Source organism: Vigna umbellata, chromosome 1 (genome assembly GCF_029865625.1).
Source record: "Vigna umbellata cultivar VRB3 chromosome 1, Vumbellata_1.0, whole genome shotgun sequence".
Taxonomy (NCBI): domain Eukaryota; kingdom Viridiplantae; phylum Streptophyta; class Magnoliopsida; order Fabales; family Fabaceae; genus Vigna; species Vigna umbellata.
The window spans coordinates 92,981,057-92,995,724 of NC_142165.1; the positions used below are offsets into that span (position 1 = coordinate 92,981,057).

Below are 14,668 nucleotides of genomic sequence, written 5' to 3' on the forward strand. Positions count from 1 at the left end.
TTTTTTATTATTTTTAGTTTTGTTATTTTATTTTTATGTTTTTAATATAATTATTATTATAATATAAATTATATTTTAATAATTATTAAAATATAAAATTATATTAAATAATATTTAAATTTTAAATTAAATTAAATTATTATTAAGGTGGTGAAGAGTGCTTTTTAATAAGAAAGAGAAGAAAATGAAAAAATATTTATTGAAGTTAAAAATGAAAGTTTTGAAAAAGTTGGAGGTGTAGGATGGTATTAGAAGGTTAAGAATGACATTTTTGGAGGTGCAAAATGAAATGTTGGAGGTGTAGGTGAAACACCCTTGTCAAATTCACGCATGATACTGTTAGTCTGAAGAGAACGGTGATCGTGACATGTAAAATATTTTTCCTTTTATAAAATTAACACAAATTTTATTTTCACATATTGTTACGTGACCGAGTAGGATACGTAACGAAATCAATCTCTCACACACTCAAAACAAGCAAAAGAATAATGAAAGAATGTAATTGAACGAATGAATATCTTTTATTGATGGTAATATCTGAATAAACAAGGGTAAATAATAATTGGGAGCATAACCTCCGTCAATTATTTCTAATAACTGGGAGCAGGATCTCCGTCAGTTACCTGAGAGCATAACCTCTCTTATAAAACTCACAAATCAAAAGCATCACTTTAACTCTAGACTCTAACTTTATTTATACTAATTATTTCCCGCACATCCCTTATTAAATATTTCCCTATAATATATATGCATTTAATATAAATATCCCTATATTTAATATAAATATCTCCCTATGTATTATCCTAGCATATATCCTTAATTATAAATATCTTATATTGAATATTTTCCTGAATATATATTTATTTACTCTAATTAACTTATACTATATTTATTTACTCTAATTAACTTATACTTGAATATTCTCTCTGCTTCCCACCGTTCGGCCTGATCGCTCCCTGTTGTCCACCATTTGACCTTTACGGTCAATACTGTTCGGCCTCACTTCCCTCCTACCTTTCTTCTCCTTCTCATTACCTCCCACCTTATACCCTAACATTACACCCCGTTGCAAAACAACCTTGTCCCCAAGGTTGGATTGAGGGAGCTTGATCTCATGGGTCCTCATCAATTCAGGTCTGGAGGTTTGGGAGGTGGAAATTCCTCCTCGTCCTTTGCCAATATTAGGACTCTCAAACTCCTGTCCGGGCAGTGGTGACAAGGATCGAACGGTCCCCCACACGTGATACACCTTCCCTCTTCTCTCCGTTTTATGCCTTCTGAATAAGGCATATTCCTGGTGTTTCTCTTCATTGTTATCACTCCCTTCCTTCTGTACGGACCCCATACTCTCGGCAACTCCCAATCGGCCTGGGTTATAGTGATGGGCTTCGGACCGCTCGGCGACGAACAATCGGCCTGGGTTATAACGATTTACTTTGGGTTGTGTCTCCTCATCGTTTGTTCGTTCCAAAGGTGTGGGGTTCTTTGTCACGCTCTAATTCTCATCCTTTGTCCTGCCTTGGGCCTCCTCGGCATCCCTTGCAATTCTCATGGCGACCATCAACTCCTGGGGATCAAGTAGTCGGATTTGATTACGGATCCCCTCCTATAAGCCTGCCATAAAATAACCCATCAGCTGTGCTTCGGGTAATGCTTTCGTTTGGCCGACCAAGATTTCAAAACCTTGGATATACTCTTCCACGGTGCCTGATTGTTTACAGGCCGCCAACCTCTTGAAGATTGTTCCTCGACTCCTTCCTCCAAATCGGTTCATCATCGCCTCCTTCAATCCTCCCCATGAATGGTCTCGGGCCTTCTCCCTCCAGAACCAGTGTCCAACAACTCCCTCCATGCTGATATAAGATAGGCACATCTTTTCTTCCTCCGATACTCCTTGTAGTTCAAAGAACTTTTCCGTTCTATTGATCCAATTCAACGGATCAATCCCTTCAAAAACGGGTAAATCGACCCTTTTTCTCCATTTCGGCTGCTCCTCTCGGTGCCCCCCATCTAGCCTGCCATCGTCTTTCTCACCTTCCTCCTCCTTTCTCCCGTTGACAGACCCTTGACTACCCTCCGAATTCCCCTCATGTCGTCGACCACGCTCCCCCATCATCTTCACTAGCTCTTGGACTGCCATCTGCAATCCAATCCGCCCATGGAGAATTTTATGACCTTCAATTTCACTTCAATGACATTCACTCTTCCCTCCATGATGATCCGGCAGTTTCCTCCCTTGATGATCCGACAGTTTCCTCCCTTGATGATCCGGCAGTTTCCTCCCTCGATGATCCGACAGTTTTCTCCCTTGATGATTCGGCAGTTTCCTCCCTTGATGATCCGACAATTTCCTCCCTTGATGATCTGACAGGTCGGACCAATTGTTACATGACCGAGTAGGAGACGTAACGAAATCAACCTCTCACACACTCAAAACAAGCAAAAGAATAATGAAAAAATGGAATTGAACGAATGAATCTCTTTTATTGATGGTAATATCTGAATAAACAAGGGTAAACAATAATTGAGAGCATAACCTCCGTCAATTATTTCTAATAACTGAGAGTAGGATCTCCGTCAATTACTTGAGAGCACAACCTCCCTTACAAAACTCACAAATCAATTTAACCTTAGACTCTAACTTTATTTATACTAATTATTTCCCGCACATCCCTTATTAAATATTTCCCTATAATATATATGCATTTAATATAAATATCCCTATATTTAATATAAATATATCCCTATATATTATCCTAGCATATATCCTTAATTATAAATATCTTATATTGAATATTTTCTGAATATATATTTATTTACTCTAATTAACTTATACTATATTTATTTACTCTAATTAACTTATACTTGAATATTCTCTCTGCTTCCCACTGTTCAGTCTAGTCGCTCCCCGTTGTCCACCGTTCGGCCTAACCTCTCCATGCCTTCCACCGTTCGGCCTCACTTCCCCTTTTGTCCACCGTTCGGCCTTTACGGTCAATATTGTTCGACCTCACTTTCCTCCTACCTTTCTTCTCCTTCTCATTACCTCCCACCTTATACCCTAACACATATTATATAATATATATATATATAGATGTAACACCCGAATAATTTAAAGGGTATTACTGATAGTAGAGACTAAATTAATTTGATATCTCATATAAACAATCAAACTTTATTTCAATTACTCCAAAGTACAATACCAAACTTACAAACTTTAAACAATATAGTCTTCACCATTGAAATTTCAACTTCTAAATTTTACACAACATAATCTTCCCAATACAAATTTATTCTTTTTACAAAAATCCCTGAAAGTTTTTCCCCGCATCTCTCTCATCTCTAAGCTTTTTCAACCGCATCTGCAACATTATCTAATCACATATAACATGAGTTATATGATCATAGTACAAACAAATAAGGGTAAGCCAACCATATCATAAAATCATTAAACTTGTAACAAAAATATTAAAATCAGGTATTTCTGCAATTGATAAAATATCATTATTCCGGTGTCATTAATTCATCATTATCAAAATCATCTTTCTCATTTCCATAAATCTTACAAGTGTACCATGCTTACTCATGAAGCCTTATGGTCAGACCGCTCTCTGCCTGCTTCCTTAAGCCTCACTTACATACTATGTCTTACTTTCTGAAGCCTTATGGTCAGACCCCTCTCTGCCTGCTTCCATAAATCTCAGGTGTTACTTTGCTCATACCAAACTCTCATGGTATAACTCGAACATACTACTCCCGGTAGTAAACATCATTTCATAAGTAATGATTTCTCATATCCACTCCAACATTTCATAAAAACCAACAATTCATACCCTCTTATCCACCTAACTCAATCATGTTCATTCTTTAATCATGAATTCATAATAACCCGTTTTGGTATCAATAAATTAAACACATTGACAGATATCATGCTTCATATTATAAACTCATTTTGCCCATAACGAGTATAACTCAACATATTTTCACCAAACAAAGATCATGGATCAACCAAAATACATCAACATATCTTAGGAACTACATATTAAAGTCTGGGCTCAATGTAATGATAAATAAAATATATATGAAATTTTTACCATGATAATATTATGCATCTACAATCAACTTGTTTTATTTTATTTTCATCCTAGTAGAGATTTTTCTTTACCCCAATTGGTCACCGGAGAGGACTCAGATGTCTGAACGCATCAAACTCACCTTCGACGCCAGCACATATGACTAGTCACAACTGACTGGACCAGGCCAGGGCTGCTCTATGATCAGGGATGTGCCAACTCAGGTTTTTAAGGTTCCTCTATCCTACCAACAAAGGGAGGCCTTCAATAATTAATAATTTATTTATTTAATTTATCTACCTTGTTTTCTTATGCTCTAAATCTTAAAATGCCTAATTTTACTTCCTCTCACAACAACCTCAAACACTGTATATATATTTAATACCCATATACAAGCTATTATAGAACCCTTATTCCAAACCTTCCAACAAGATTAATTTCAGCCAACAAACTCATTCAATAAAATCATCACAATAAACATCCATAATAGAATTCATACAAGATAATTATAAACAATTAACAATAATAAAACATTACTATAAATGGTCATAGAAGAATACAATATTTGACAATCATAAAAATAATCTTAATATAAAAATTCATGGGGAAACAAGAAGTTGAATCTGGCAGAGCCGGTTAGACAACTTCTAATCCATCCATCAATACAATATAATTAAATAACAAGAACAATACATGTCTGGGGAAATAAGAAGTTGAATCTGGCAGAGCCGGTTAGACAACTTCTAATCCTTCCAAAAATGCAATAAAATAAATAAGTAAAGAAATAAATAGTTTGGGGAAAACAAGAAGTTGAATCTGGCAGAGCCGGTTAGACAACTTCTAATCCTTCCAAAAATGTAATAAAATAAATACAGAAGGAAATAAAAAAAAGTTTGGGGAATCAAGAAATTGAATCTGGCAGAGCCGGTTAGACAATTTCTAATCCTTCCAAAATACAATAAAGATAAATAAGGAAAACAATAAAATGTTTGGGGAAACAAGAAATTGAATCTGGCAGAGCCGGTTAGACAATTTCTAATCCTTCCAAAATAAAAATATAAACCACTAATAACATACAATTGACATAACATAATCAATATCACATTTTACAATTATCACACTTGGATATTAACACACAAAAAAAACATATTCTCATTTAAAATTCAAAATCATACAGAAACAAAATACTCCATATTTAAGATTTAAAATCAGACAAAAGAAAAATATAGCATATTCAAGACTCAAGATAATACAAAAAGAAATACTCAAAGTTAGCTTCCCTTACCTCTATTCCAGACTTAGTTTCCTCTTCTCAAACCGTTCTCCGGAAACTTCCAGAATTTCCCCTCTTTAACTAGAATTTCCTCTAACTCTCTTCTCTTCACAATTTCTCTAGAATTTTGGTGTAAATCTTCAGCCTCCCCCCCTTGGCTATTTATAGCCAAAAATTTTACTATTCATTTTTACTATTCATTTTTACTATTCACTTTTACTATTCATTTTTACTATTCAAAAATTATTTTTTATTCACCATTCTTATCTCTGAATGATTAATTCTACGTGGAGTGTTCTCTTCCATAATTTATTTTAATATTTTTTTTTTTAACTATTCACTATTCACTATTCACTATTTACTATTTACTATTCACTATTCACTATTCACATTTCTAAAAAAATCCTAAATAAGTTATCAAAAATTTGAAGCTCTCCCTCCAAAATTACTATAACTTTATATCCAAAAATTTACATTTTTCTATCCATTAAAATTATTATTACTAATAAAATGTTAAAATTTACTATTATAAATATTTTTTTTTTTATGGATCTTACATTTTAACATACAAATATTTTCAAGGATCTTACAATCTCCCCAACAACAATTATTTTCGCCCTCGAAAATTATTTATTTAAACAAAGACTATTTAACAAAAAAAAAATTACTTACAAAAGAGATATGGATATTCCTTTATCATAAATTCTTCCAATTCCCAAGTCATTTCCTGTGTGTCTTCATTCCAAAGTACCTTTACCGTGCGAATATCCTTCCCTCTTAACTTTTTCATTTGAACATCTAGTATACGCACTGGGCCAACTTCCATTGTTAAATTTTCCTTGACCTGAATTTCATCAACTTCTAACACATGCTTTGGATCTGGAATATACTTCCGCAGTTGGGATACATGAAAAACGTTATGCAAATATGTCAATCGAGGTGGTAGTGCTATCTCATAAGCCACTGGCCCAATCTTTTTGAGAATTTGATACGGTCCGAGAAATTTTGGTGTCAGTTTCCTCATCTTGATAGCTCTCCCGACTCCTGTAGTTGGCGTTACTCGTAAGAATACATGATCTCCTTCTTCAAATTCTAACGGTCTTCTTCTTTTGTCGGCATATGACTTTTGTCTACTTTGAGTTGCTTTCATCCGATCTTGGACTAATTTTATTTTTTCTGTGGTTTGTTGTAATAGCTCGGGTCCCACTGTCAGTGCTTCCCCATCTTGAAACCAACACAACGGTGTTCTACATCTTCTTCCATATAAAGCTTCATATGGTGGCATACCAATACTGGAATGATAACTGTTGTTGTAAGTAAATTCTACTAATGGTAGTATCTCATTCCAACTTCCAAGATGATCTAATACACAAGTTCTCAGCAAATCCTCCAAAGATTGAATAGTCCTTTCTGTTTGACCATCAGTCTGAGGGTGATAAGCCGAACTCATCTTCAACTGTGTTCCCAGAGCCTTCTGTAGCGTCTGCCAAAACCTTGAAGTAAACCTTGGATCTCTGTCTGACACAATGCTTGTAGGTATGCCATGCAACCTCACTACTTCCCCGATGTATAACTCCGTCAGCTTTTCTAGTGACATACGTTGATTAATAGGCAAAAAGTGAGCGCTCTTGGTTAGTCTATCAACGATAACCCAGATAGAATCGTGACCTTTTGATGATTTTGGTAAATGTGTTACAAAGTCCATCGAGATACTGTCCCACTTCCATTGAGGAATGTCTAACTGTCGTAACATCCCTCCCGGTTTTTGATGCTCCACTTTTGCTTTTTGACACACCAAGCAGGCTGCTACAAACTCGGCCACATCCCTCTTCATTCCATTCCACCAAAATGACTCTTTCAGGTCCTTATACATCTTAGTCATACCTGGATGTATGCTAAGACGACTTTTATGGCCTTCGTCTAAAATTAAATGTTTTAATTCACTCTTTGCAGGGATACACACTCTGTTTTTAAATCGAAGTATGCCATCTTTACTTAGAACGAACTCCTTAGCTTGATCGGTGTCCAACAACCTGATCTTTTGCTGCAACTCTTGATCCATCGACTGCTCAACCTTCACTTGTTCTAAGAAGTCACTAGTGATTACTAAATGACTACACCATATGTGATCTGGGTTTAACTGCAACCCCAAGTTCATATCACGTAACTTTTCTAACAGTTCTAATTCCTTCACCATCATCGTTGTTATCTGAGCTTGTCTCCTACTCAATGCATCTGCCACCACATTGGCTTTTCCTGGGTGATATAAAAGCTCGAAGTCATAGTCCTTCATATATTCCATCCATCTTCTTTGTCGCATGTTCAATTCCTTTTGATCGAACAAATACTTTAGACTCTTATGGTCACTAAAAACTTGGAAACTTGCCCCATAGAGGTAGTGTCTCCATGTCTTTAATGCAAATACTACTGCTGCAAGTTCGATGTCATGCGTTGGGTAGTTTTTCTCATGCGCTTTTAACTGCCTAGATGCATAAGCTACAGGTCTCCTTCCTTGCATTAGAACGCACCCCAATCCTTGATATGACGCATCGCAGTACACCTCAAAAGATTTGCTAGAGTCTGGAATGATTAATACTGGTGCTGATGTTAGTCGTTGCTTCATATTTTCAAAACTGGCTTCGCACTTGTCAGTCCACAGAAATGGTTGATCTTTACGAGTTAACTGAGTTAGAGGACCTACAATCTTGGAAAACCCTTCGACAAAACGTCGGTAATAACCGGCTAATCCTACAAAACTTCGTACTTCAGTTACAGTTTTCGGCCGCTCCCACTTTAGCACAGCTTCCACTTTTGCTGGATCCACTGAGATTCCTTGAGCAGAAATCACATGACCCAAAAATTGTACTTTCTCTATCCAGAACTCACACTTTGATAGTTTCCCATACAGTTGATGTTTTCTTAAAATTTCCAACGCCACCCTCAAGTGTTCTGCATGCTTTTCCTTATTCTCTGAATAGATAAGAATATCGTCGATAAATACTACCACGAACTTATCTAAACATGACCGAAATATTCTGTTCATGTAGTCCATAAAAATCGCTGGGGCATTCGTCACACCAAACGGCATTACCACGTACTCAAAGTGTCCATAGCGAGATCTGAAAGCCGTCTTTTGTACATCTTCCGTCTTGACAAGAATCTGATGGTAACCAGATCTGAGATCAATTTTTGAAAACACCTCTGCTCCTCTCAACTGATCTAATAGATCATCGATTCTTGGCAAAGGATATTTGTTCTTTATTGTAACCTTGTTCAACTGTCGATAATCCACGCACAACCTTGAACTTCCATCCTTCTTTTTCACCAGCAATACAGGAGCTCCCCATGGAGACACACTTGGACGGATAAACTTCTTCTCCAACAGATCTTCGATTTGCTTTTTCAACTCTGCTAGTTCGGCAGGAGCCATTCTGTATGGAGCCATAGAAACCGGGCCAGCTCCGGGCACTAGATCTATTGTGAAATCGATCTCTCGACTAGGTGGTAAACCTGGCACTTCTTCTGGAAAAACATCAACATATTCTTCTACCACAGGTATTCCGATGATTTGTTCTTCAGTATTCTCTCTTTTCTCCTGAGCTAACACCACATAGCAGGTAGCTCCATCTTTGATATCCTTCGCAGCGACTCGAGTTGAGCTTAGTTCTAAATTGTTCAAATTTAGAAACTCTATCTTTTGTTTCCCACAATCAATAAGAACGTGATTGGCAGTCAACCAATCCATTCCTAAAATAATGTCTAGATTTTGAAGGGGTAAGCAGATCAAGTTCACTTTGAACTTGCGTCCTGCAATTTGGATCGGGCATCCGACACAGACTGAACTGGTCGTAACTGGTCCCGATGCTGGTGTAGAAACTACTAATTCACACCCTAGATCAAGCATCGGTAATCCGAGTCTTTCTAAACATGCTAGAGATATAAAGGAGTGTGTGGCTCCAGAGTCAAACAAAACATATACGCATTCTCCTAACAGCATACAGGTGTGTAAGATTAATGTACCTGGCTTAGTAGCCTCTTCTGCAGACATTGCGAATACTCTTCCTGTTGCCCGGGGCTTTACTTCAGCAGAATCTTGTTGTTGTGGTTCTCCCACCTTCTTTTTCTTTGGACAGACATTAGCAAAGTGTCCTGGATCATTGCAGATGAAACATCTCTTCCCTTCAACTCTTTCCCCAGTAAGTTTAGGGCAGTCACGTCTGAAATGTGCCCCTCCACACTCAAAACACTTCACTGTTCCTCGATATGATAATTGTGGTTTTTCATAAGGTTTCTTGTTGAATTTCATTGAAGATTCTCCCTTTGCAAGTCTGGAAACTCTACTTGGATCAAACTCCAACAATTCTATCATTCTGGCTTTCTCTACCAATGCTGGAAACTCTTGTATTTCCAATGGCATAAGTACCTTCTTCAGTTCATGCCTTAGTCCTCCCTCGAATTTTCGACATCTCCATTCTTCTGTGATATTCTGAGTATAAAACCTCGAGAGATAATTAAATTTTACTACGTACTCTTGTACTGATAACCTTCTTTGTTGTAAGGTCAGAAACTCCGCCTCCCTTGCAAATTTTGCACTGTTTGGAAAATATTTTTCCAAGAACCTTATCTTAAAGTTCTCCCAATTCACAGTCTCACCACGAACCGTCATCAACTGTTGCATACTTTCCCACCAATATTCAGCCTCACCCACCAAAAGAAATGATGCATAAGTTAATTTTTGTTCTTCTGAGCAAGTTATTACCCGAAAAATCTTCTCGTTCTGCCTTAGCCAAGAGTCAGCCTCATCAGGAGTAGCCTCCCCATTAAATTTAGTTGGATCATGCCTTAAGAAGTCATTCAAGCTAGAATGATTTTGAGGTACTTGATCAACTTGTTGTTGCTGCATCTTTGTCGAGTTTAAATGATTTCTTCAAAAAGATAACAATACAATTTAGCATATGATATCAATTTCCTCCAAATAGTCATTTTCATCATAACCATTAATAGTTTTACTAAGAATAATAATTTCACTCCCCATAGTCCCAAAATACTTTCGAAAACCATTGCTCTGATACCATAATGTAACACCCGAATAATTTAAAGGGTATTACTGATAGTAGAGACTAAATTAATTTGATATCTCATATAAACAATCAAACTTTATTTCAATTACTCCAAAGTACAATACCAAACTTACAAACTTTAAACAATATAGTCTTCACCATTGAAATTTCAACTTCTAAATTTTACACAACATAATCTTCCCAATACAAATTTATTCTTTTTACAAAAATCCCTGAAAGTTTTTCCCCGCATCTCTCTCATCTCTAAGCTTTTTCAACCGCATCTGCAACATTATCTAATCACATATAACATGAGTTATATGATCATAGTACAAACAAATAAGGGTAAGCCAACCATATCATAAAATCATTAAACTTGTAACAAAAATATTAAAATCAGGTATTTCTGCAATTGATAAAATATCATTATTCCGGTGTCATTAATTCATCATTATCAAAATCATCTTTCTCATTTCCATAAATCTTACAAGTGTACCATGCTTACTCATGAAGCCTTATGGTCAGACCGCTCTCTGCCTGCTTCCTTAAGCCTCACTTACATACTATGTCTTACTTTCTGAAGCCTTATGGTCAGACCCCTCTCTGCCTGCTTCCATAAATCTCAGGTGTTACTTTGCTCATACCAAACTCTCATGGTATAACTCGAACATACTACTCCCGGTAGTAAACATCATTTCATAAGTAATGATTTCTCATATCCACTCCAACATTTCATAAAAACCAACAATTCATACCCTCTTATCCACCTAACTCAATCATGTTCATTCTTTAATCATGAATTCATAATAACCCGTTTTGGTATCAATAAATTAAACACATTGACAGATATCATGCTTCATATTATAAACTCATTTTGCCCATAACGAGTATAACTCAACATATTTTCACCAAACAAAGATCATGGATCAACCAAAATTGTAAGATCCATGAAAAATAATTATAGTAAATTTTAGTATTTTATTAGTAATAATAATTTTAATGGATGGAAAAATGTAAATTTTGGATATAAAATTATAGTAATTTTAGAAGGAGAGGTTCAAATTTTTGGTAACTTATTTAGTAAATTTTTTTAAATTGAATAGTAAAAAGTAAATAGTAAATAGTAAATAGTAAAAAGTGAATAGTAAAAATAAATTTTCAGCATTTGGATTTCTTAGCATGGAAGAAAGTAGTAGGTAGAAATTAGGATCAGATTTGGTGAGAAAATGATTGAAATATTATTTTTAAATAATATTAAAATAATAAATAATATTAAAATATTAATGAATAGTAAATTTTTTTTACTATAAATAACCATGGGAGGGAAGATTATTTTGCACCAAGAGAAGAGAAATCAAGTGATAGAAAGTTAGAGAGAAATTTTTAGTTGCAAGAAGGGTAGAGGTTCTGAAAGGTTTCAGAGAAATAAATTCAGAGCAAGAGACGTCTGGAATAGAGGTAGGGGAGCTAACTTTTCTATGCTTTTATATTATGATTTAGTATTTCTATGCTTTTATATTATGACTTAGTATTGTTTTATTACTATTCATATCTTGAAATTATGTATGAATACTGTTAATGCTTACTGTATGTTTATCTATATTGAAATTCGGTGTTAATATTATATGCTGTTGTTTTGAATCTGTAAATAAGAAATTTGTTAAAAACTAGTTGAGGAACACTTTGGCTAAGGAAAGATTTGGTACTTAAGTTGTCCATTGTGACGCACCTCTCTTTCCTGGAAGTCTACTCGACAAGTTTTTAACTTAAATCTTATTGAACAGATTTTGTACTATTAAAATATTGTGCAATATATCTTGTTGGAATGGAAATGTCTGATGAATTCATTTTTGTGGTAGATATGGAATTATGAATTATAATTGTGATAATTGCATTTTATTATACTGCATTTGAATTTATGCATCTGAACATGTTATGGGTAGTATGGGGAGATTTTGTAAGGGTATAATGTGAGTTGAGGAATATTAGTATGGTATGAGTCTTGTGGAGAGATTAAATAAATGTTATGGTATTTGTGTATATGTTGATGTTGAGGGTCCCGTAGTTGGAGGTTATCCTGATACTCTAATAATCATCTAGTCTCAAGTAGAGAGGGATGAATTATGTGGTGAGAGGAGCAGGAGGTCCTGGTCTATGTGCCGGTTTTGGACATAGTGAGGGGATTAACCTTGTAAATGGTATGAAGTATTTTGAAAGTATATTAAAAAAAGAAGTAGAAGTCATTACAAGTGCATAACCTCCCGTGACCGCTCATCAACGTATCATCCGGATGAGTGTCTATTGGGTATTGTGGTGTCTATTGGGTATTGTGAGACGAGTGTCTAATAGGAATTGTGGTATGAGAGTGTCGAACATAATTATTATATGATGTTTATATCAAGGTAATTATGCATGATTTATAAATGATTTGTTGCATGTTAGCTCACCCTACTTGTTTGTGTTTGTTTTGTGTTTGGGTATGTGCGATGATCGTATAATTCGTTATACGGGAGCAGATGAAGGAATGTCGTCTGATCCAATGCCAATGAAGAGAGAGACAGAAGAATAAGCTAGAAGAATTCGAATTATATTTATGAGTTTATAGTTGAAATCTGAGTTTAAAACATGTGTAGACATATATTAACTATGAATTTATAAGTGTGAGATTACGGGATATTACCGTAAATGTAATGTTACAATATATAAATTATGAATTATCCAGTGTGAGATATTGGGATGTTACATTAATGGTATCAGAGCGGTTCGTCCTTAAGACGACCTAAGAGTTGTGGATTAATCCTACAAACTCATATTATAAATTATAATAACAATAATTCTCTGTATGAACAGAGAGAAATGGCTCGTAGACAACCCAATCGTGAAACCCCTGAGGTACCTAGCCTTGCAAGGGCTTTAGAATCTATCGCATCCGCTCTTCAACAACAGGGAGCTGCTTTAATGCAACAACACACAACGGCCCTACAACAGTTAGAAGCGGCCAGACTAAATTCTGAAGCAAGCCAAAGACAACATGCGGAAACCTTAAGACAACTAGCCGAGAATGGCACCTTATGAGGCTCTGTACGGCCGACGATGTCAAACTCCGTTGTGCTGGTATCAAGATGGTGAATCAGTTTTAATAGGACCTGAGCTACTACAACAAACCACCAACAAAGTAAAATTGATACGGGAAAGAATGAAGGCTTCTCAGAGTAGACAAAAATCGTATGCAGATCAAAGGAGGAGACCGTTAGAGTTTGCGACTGGGGACCATGTTTTTCTGCGAGTAACTTCAACCACGGGTGTTGGAAGAGCACTTCGCTCCAGGAAACTTTCTCCTAAGTTCATTGGTCCATACCAAATTTTGAGACGAATTGGGCCAGTCGCTTACGAGATTGCGCTACCCCCTCAGTTGGCGAATCTTCATTCAGTTTTTCATGTCTCCCAACTAAGAAAGTATGTACCTGACCCTTCCCACATTATAGAAATAGAGGAGATTCAAATCCGAGAGGACCTCTCAGTAGAAGTACAACCTGTTTGTATAGAAGATACTAAAACAAAGGAACTTAGAGGAAAAACGATTAATTTAGTCAGGGTAGTTTGGGATAAAAGGACAGGTGACTCTACATGGGAATTAGAAGAAGATATGAAACAATTATACCCTCAACTATTTTCTTGAAGTATAGAATTTTCGGGGACGAAAATTTTTGTTGTTGGGGAGAATGTAAGATCCATGAAAAATAATTATAGTAAATTTTAGTATTTTATTAGTAATAATAATTTTAATGGATGGAAAAATGTAAATTTTGGATATAAAATTATAGTAATTTTAGAAGGAGAGGTTCAAATTTTTGGTAACTTATTTAGTAAATTTTTTTAAATTGAATAGTAAAAAGTAAATAGTAAATAGTAAATAGTAAAAAGTGAATAGTAAAAATAAATTTTCAGCATTTGGATTTCTTAGCATGGAAGAAAGTAGTAGGTAGAAATTAGGATCAGATTTGGTGAGAAAATGATTGAAATATTATTTTTAAATAATATTAAAATAATAAATAATATTAAAATATTAATGAATAGTAAATTTTTTTTACTATAAATAACCATGGGAGGGAAGATTATTTTGCACCAAGAGAAGAGAAATCAAGTGATAGAAAGTTAGAGAGAAATTTTTAGTTGCAAGAAGGGTAGAGGTTCTGAAAGGTTTCAGAGAAATAAATTCAGAGCAAGAGACGTCTGGAATAGAGGTAGGGGAGCTAACTTTT

At 35.4% G+C, this 14,668-nt stretch overlaps 3 protein-coding genes across 3 annotated transcripts; 1 reads left to right on the plus strand and 2 right to left on the minus strand.

Annotated features, from left to right (window-relative positions):
- Nucleotides 1-1,606: 1,606 nt before the first annotated feature.
- LOC148206826 (uncharacterized) lies at nucleotides 1,607-2,140 on the minus strand. The gene has a single exon (XM_088108872.1). The coding sequence runs from the start codon at nucleotides 2,138-2,140 to the stop codon at nucleotides 1,607-1,609; it is 534 nt and encodes a 177-aa protein (XP_087964998.1).
- Nucleotides 2,141-3,256: 1,116 nt separating this feature from the next.
- LOC148206827 (uncharacterized) lies at nucleotides 3,257-9,914 on the minus strand. The gene is made up of 2 exons (XM_088114910.1): nucleotides 9,367-9,914; nucleotides 3,257-3,374 (listed from the first exon to the last, which is right to left on the minus strand). The coding sequence occupies exons 1-2, from the start codon at nucleotides 9,761-9,763 to the stop codon at nucleotides 3,343-3,345; spliced, it is 429 nt and encodes a 142-aa protein (XP_087971036.1). The 5' UTR covers nucleotides 9,764-9,914; the 3' UTR covers nucleotides 3,257-3,342.
- Nucleotides 9,915-13,602: 3,688 nt separating this feature from the next.
- LOC148206828 (uncharacterized) lies at nucleotides 13,603-14,085 on the plus strand. Its single transcript, XM_088091371.1, has one exon. The coding sequence runs from the start codon at nucleotides 13,603-13,605 to the stop codon at nucleotides 14,083-14,085; it is 483 nt and encodes a 160-aa protein (XP_087947497.1).
- Nucleotides 14,086-14,668: the final 583 nt, after the last annotated feature.

Excerpts from the sequence above, each read along its gene's own strand:
- LOC148206826 (XM_088108872.1), bottom strand. The coding sequence starts at position 2,140 with ATGGCAGTCCAAGAGCTAGTGAAGATGATGGGGGAGCGTGGTCGACGA.
- LOC148206827 (XM_088114910.1), bottom strand. The coding sequence starts at position 9,763 with ATGCCATTGGAAATACAAGAGTTTCCAGCATTGGTAGAGAAAGCCAGA. Across the intron at positions 3,375-9,366 it reads AGAAGAGGCTACTAAGCCAG|ATAATGTTGCAGATGCGGTT; the intron begins GTACATTAATCT and ends ATATGTGATTAG.
- LOC148206828 (XM_088091371.1), top strand. The coding sequence starts at position 13,603 with ATGAAGGCTTCTCAGAGTAGACAAAAATCGTATGCAGATCAAAGGAGG.